General features: G+C 58.6%; 3 protein-coding genes across 3 annotated transcripts; 1 reads left to right on the forward strand and 2 right to left on the reverse strand.

Moving 5' to 3' along the window:
* Positions 1–805: 805 nt before the first annotated feature.
* Positions 806–1,906, forward strand: VDBG_05636 (inositol monophosphatase family protein; the record flags this gene model as incomplete). The annotated part of the gene is made up of 1 exon (XM_003004477.1): positions 806–1,906. The coding sequence occupies one exon, from the start codon at positions 806–808 to the stop codon at positions 1,904–1,906; it is 1,101 nt and encodes a 366-aa protein (XP_003004523.1).
* A 661-nt stretch (positions 1,907–2,567) lies between these two features.
* On the reverse strand, positions 2,568–3,578 carry VDBG_05637 (NAD dependent epimerase/dehydratase family protein; the record flags this gene model as incomplete). Its single annotated transcript, XM_003004478.1, has 1 exon — positions 2,568–3,578. One exon carries the CDS (start codon positions 3,576–3,578, stop codon positions 2,568–2,570), a length of 1,011 nt encoding a protein of 336 aa, XP_003004524.1.
* Positions 3,579–3,900: 322 nt separating this feature from the next.
* Positions 3,901–4,689, reverse strand: VDBG_05638 (citrinin biosynthesis oxydoreductase CtnB; the record flags this gene model as incomplete). The annotated part of the gene is made up of 1 exon (XM_003004479.1): positions 3,901–4,689. The coding sequence occupies one exon, from the start codon at positions 4,687–4,689 to the stop codon at positions 3,901–3,903; it is 789 nt and encodes a 262-aa protein (XP_003004525.1).
* Positions 4,690–5,654: the final 965 nt, after the last annotated feature.

Below are 5,654 nucleotides of genomic sequence, written 5' to 3' on the forward strand. Positions count from 1 at the left end.
TGCGCAGAGTCGCAGGGAACGCGCTCGTGAGAGACGTGGTGTCTGCGGGTTTGGTGAGGACCTTGTGGCGAGCAAGGAGCCGCTGTTGACGTGGGAGCAGGGTGAGTTTTTTTCGTTACTCGGGTATGGGAATGGAGAAGATTTGTGCTAACTGGCGCTGCTAGTCAAACCCCTCTTCGAGCCGGGAATTCGACAATACGACTGACGGTGCTGTGCTGATGGAGGACCTCAAGGAATGAAGCCTAAGAGGTCAGCGTGTGATGGCAAGAGATCCTTGTCCAGTCTGGATTTTTCTCATGTCTCTTTTTTCCGGTTGATTGAGGGTTGATATATGATTTCGTGGCCATAGATGCTAGGGCCGAGGCCGAGAGTCGGAAGGAGCAAAGTGCATCATTCATCTTGCCATTGCCTCGTGATGCCCTCAATGACGATGACGGTCCCTCAGCGTGTTGCTGCCCACAACTTGACAAACGGCAGGCGCACCTAGATCAGTCCCTTGCGGGGCAGGAGCCGATGACGGTGGCCCCACAAAACGTCACTACCACGGATTTTCACTCTTGCACCCATCGGGTTCGCTTCGCTTCACTTCAGTTCAGCTCGCATCAGACTCATCTCTATCTATTGCCTCAATCTTCAATTCACCCACAATTCTGTCAATTGGGCTCGCCCGCCAGATCTTCTCGGTCGAACTTATTCTCAATCGGTCTTGAGCCTCAACAAAGACGTACGGCACCGACCGATCCAGTGGAACACCCCTCGTCATCTTCAAAAGATACCCTGGGCGGCCCCTACCCCCTCGTCCACCATGGACTCAGAGTACCTCGCCGAGCTCACGACAACGATATCGGCCGTTCAACGCGCTGCGAAGTTATCAAAAATTGTCCTGGCCGCTGCCAACAACCGCGTGGGACACATCGACAAGGATGATCACAGCCCTGTCACCGTGGCCGACTTTGCTTGCCAGGCCATCCTCACCGCCACCCTTACGGCTGCCTTTCCTAGTGACTCCTTTGTCGGCGAAGAGGCTGCTGACGACCTACGAGCGAACCCCGATTTGCTAGCAGCCGTATGGGCGATTCTGCAAGAGGTCAAAGCCGCCGAGGTCGAGGGTGAGGATGGTGCCTCGGTCGTCCGCTTCCCAACGTCGCCAGACCACACCTGCGAGCTCATCGACCGTGCAGGCCTCGGCCAGCCTCACAAGGGGCGGGTCTGGGTGTTCGACCCCATCGACGGCACAAAAACCTACCTTCGCGGCGAGATTTATGCCGTCAACGCCTGCCTTCTCGTCGGCGGCAAGCAAACTGTCGCTGTCGTGGGCCTGCCGAACCTCGCGCCTGACGCCACGCCCCCGATCCAGAATCACACCATCGACCCGAACCCGCACGGCGGCTCCCTCCTCTACGCCGTCCGCGGGCGCGGGTCGTTCCTCCGGCCGCTGCCCGGGGCCGCCGACCTGGCCGGCACCCGCATCCCGCAGCACCCCACCGACACGTCATCGTACCGCCTCGTCACGAGCACGGACGCCGACTCGTCCATCCCCGGCATCCACGAGAAGATCGCCACGCGCATGGGTCTCGCCTATCCCGGCAACGATCTCCTCGGCTGGGTACCGCGCTGGGCCTCCCTCGCCCTCGGCCACGCCAATGTGACCTTTTGGGTCTACAAGAAGAGGGAGCGCCTCGGCAAGATCTGGGACCACGCCGGCGCCATGCTCATGTTCCAGGAGGCCGGCGGCAAGGTGACTGACGTCGATGGCAGGGAGCCCGACCTGACGGCAGGGCGTAAGATGGTTGCCAATTTTGGTTGGGTTGCCGCGCCGGCGGGCGTGCATGCCGAGATCCTAGCTGCCGTGCAGGATGCTGTCAGGGCAGAGGGGCATGGGGATCTTCTGCGGCCGTTGGCGTGACGTGTGCATGGTTGCGGGGAATGTTTTGGTTGATGATGTAGCGTCTTGGATTTATGGATTTGTGGCAATGATCAGTGGTGCTCTTTGCCTGTGACCTTTGGGCTTTGCTGTGCTCATCTGTGATGTGGATTTTCTGGGACATATCTGCAGATTCCGATGCAGAAATGCTTCATTTTCCGACTCTCCCATTCCGGTATCGGCGAAGGTAGTTCCTTCGCTCCCATATTGTCATGCTCTCAAGAGTCAATATTCCTTCTCCATGGATGAAATAGTTGCGATGATGAAAAACAAACATATTTCCATGCGAGGCTTGATAACAACTCTCAGTGCTCTGAACGGATCAATCATGGGGACAGCCTTGCACATAATTTTCTCTTTCAAGCTCTCCCAGACAGAAGATGTGCTATATTTACACTACCACACCAAAGGCATCCTGAGACCTAGCAAATTTGTGCATCTTTGTGAACCTTCTTTGATCCCCAGCTCTTAGAGGAAAGGTCTGAGGGCTCAAATAAGGAGCCACGGTTCTCCCAGTTCGTCCGCTAAGCTTTCTAATATTCCACGGGCATTCTTGTCGGAAGCAATCACGAGTACTTAGTCGTGAATGAAGAGTATTTATGCTCACATCAACGAACACATAGCTAACAAGTCGTTTTATCTCTCAACGGGTGGTATACACCCCCGTTGGCACGGCGTGATACCCTCTTTTCCCAACCTTGAAAGTCAACTCGCTTCTCCACTCCTCATCTCTGGCCAGACGCTCAACCGTCTTTTGTATCGTATACTCAGGCTTCCACCCTAGCTCGGCCACCGCCCTGGAAGAATCATACACACGATCAATCCTCGGCAAGAACCCCCAGCCCCGTCTCCCAAACGCGGCCTCAATCCCCGGCACCGCAGCTCTGTAGGCAGCCCCGGCATCAGCATCCAATTCCCTCAGCGTCTCCTCATCGCGACGGAACGGAGGCGGCGAGCTGATGATGTACTTCCCCCACCCCAAATCCCGTGCTCTCGCCATGGCGCAAACGCAGGCGGACACGACATCAGAAATGTCGACGCGCCGATACGCCAGCTCGAGGACCTTGAGGTTCTCGTCGTCCATGGCGCTGCGTCTGTCCTCGTCGTCGTCCTGTTCGGGGAAGAAGCGGCTCGTGCGCAGCACGAGGACGGGCATGCGCGTCTGTGCGTGGACCAGCCGGCAGAGATCCTCGGCGGCGACCTTTGTGACGCCGTAGATGTTCTTGGGGATCGGAATGACGGCCTCGTCAATCCAGGCGACGGGGCTGCCCTTTTGGGGGCTCAAAGCCCTGCCAAAGGTGGACGTTGTCGAGATGAAGACGAAGGACTCGATCTGCGGGCCGCGGGCCGAGGCTTCTTCAAGGAGATTCAGGGTTCCGGTCATGTTGACGTTGACAAAGTCGGTCTTGGTGTGCGAGTCGACGTGCGGCTTGTGCAGCGTCGCGGCGTGGAGGACATGCTTGATGGAGGGGTAGCGGGCGAAGATGGAGGCGACAAAGGGGCGGTCGGCGATCGATCCAACGTGCGTCGTCGTGGCCGCGGCGAGCATGTCAATGCCGATGGGGGTGTGGCCGTGAGAGGCAAGCGACAGCATGAGAGCGCAGCCAAGGTGACCGGCCGAGCCGGTGACAAGGACGTTGGGAACAGCAGCCATGGCGACGAAGGAGTTGTTGGTACACAAGGTGTCATCGATGTCTGACCGTGGGCGACGAAGCGTTTTTCAGTGCCCGCTTCGGTGAAGTGACTCACGGGCTGGAATTAGATTCACGACTTGTTTGGCTTGGCTTCCACCAGCATCGCGAGATGGCGCTACACTAAACCCAAGCTGTGTTCCACCTTGAGATTAATGACGATTAGTCTGTACAAGAGTGACCATACTCACTCGAGGTGTACTGCCAACCTATTCACAGTATGAGCAAGGACGTAATATCGTGAATATTTCCAAGAACCTATCGAGAAGCAAACCAATGCCGACGCTATGCTAGCTCACCACCATCCACCAATCCCAATTCTCTGCCCAGACTCAAGATCTCCCCGACAACAGCATCGACATCCGCCTGCTTGATCGGCACCCGGTGACCGCCATTCCACTCGACCAACCTCGTTGTGCCCTCCTCGCAGTAGGACTTCATCATGACCCGATGCAGCTCGAGGCCAGGGTCCCTCAGGCCGTGCACATGAACAGTTGGCAGCTTCAGCACGTGCGCATCGCCCGTGATCCCCTCCGGCAGCCCCTCAAACTGCGAGCTCCTCATCGACGCATCCGCCACGCCCGGCGGAACGGCGACCCCGTCCTCGAGCACGACAAGCGGCGCCCGGCCCGCGAGCAGCACGGCAAACCGAAACGCCGTGGCCGCCCCGCCGCCGAGGACCTGCTGCGTGTACAGCCAGCTCGCGGCGATCTTGGGCCCCTGGCTGAACCCCAGCAGGCCGACCCAGGGCCCCGTGGCGCCGGCGACGTCGTCGCCCTCCATGGCGGTGCGCAGGCTGTAGCGGATCTCGGCCGACGCCGTCTCGGCGTCGACGTCCGGGTGTGACGGCAGCCACGGCAGCCAGCGGCGGAAGGGGCCGAGCTCGCCGTAGACGGCGACGATGTCCTCGTGGGCGGCGCACAGGAAGGGTCCGTCGACGAAGACGAGGCGAAAATACGGCGCGAGGCGCGCTATGAGGGCGCGCGCCTGGAGAGCGAAGATCTCGGCGTTGACGCCCCCGCCGTGCAGGCAAAGGATGCGCGGGAGCGGGAGCGTAGAGTCTGGGACAGTCATGGCAGCTCGCTTGGCTGGAGAATGAATTAATGGGCTGCGGTTTGATGACTGGTTTGCACAGACGGCGGTGAAGCTGCCAATACGCGACTGCTGTGAATGCGTGAGATCCGAGAAGGAGGTAGAGTCGAGAAGAAGTCGAGAACAGTCTATCTGTCTAAAGAAACAAACATACCAGACCGCTGCATGAGTGGGCCTGTAGAGCAGCAGCTCTCCATGTCGAGCGGCTGAAGCCCAATACAGAAAGTCACACACGCGGCTGAGAATGGCACACCTCCAAATCCGGACCGGCTTCGGACGTCCGGCAGCACGCTGACATGATCGGAGATCTGATTGATCGAGATCTCATTCAAGATTGAAGACTAGAAAAAAAAACTACAATCGTGATTGCGATTCATCCGCCCATTCTTCTGCTATCATGCATCCACGTTCTGCGCCTTGTGCTGAACCTATATTCAACAAGCCCCCCCTCACCTCCGCAGATCGGCGTCCGAGTCTCTCGCGCTCTGCACGTCAAAGCTGAACTCAACCGTCTTTGTAATCTTCTGGTCCTGCATGATGTACTCTTCGCTGCCGCTGTCGCCCACGACGTGCGTCTGCGTGCGCATGCTGGCATCGGGTGCAAAGTGCGACCCGCCCATGGCCCGGCTGCCCTTGGTCTGCGAGCGCTCGCCATGGGACGAGTGCAGGTAGATGGCGTTGGAGGTGTCGCGGCGCGAGGTGCCGAAGAGCTTGGGGAAAATCTGCTGCAGCAGCGGCTTGGCGGCCGGGATGTTGCCGCCGAAGATGCTGAGGTTGAGTTCGAGGGATGCACCACATGAGGGCTGTGACCGTGTTCACTGCTTTTTGTTAGCGCGCGCCATTTTCTCCGTGGTGCCCTCCGGGAGGGAACTCACTCGTGAGGTCGGTCTCCTTCAGCAGGATGTAGAGCGAGTGCAGACGAATCACGCTGATGATGCAAACCCTAT

Source organism: Verticillium alfalfae, genomic scaffold (assembly GCF_000150825.1).
Source record: "Verticillium alfalfae VaMs.102 supercont1.6 genomic scaffold, whole genome shotgun sequence".
Taxonomy (NCBI): Eukaryota; Fungi; Ascomycota; class Sordariomycetes; order Glomerellales; family Plectosphaerellaceae; genus Verticillium; species Verticillium alfalfae.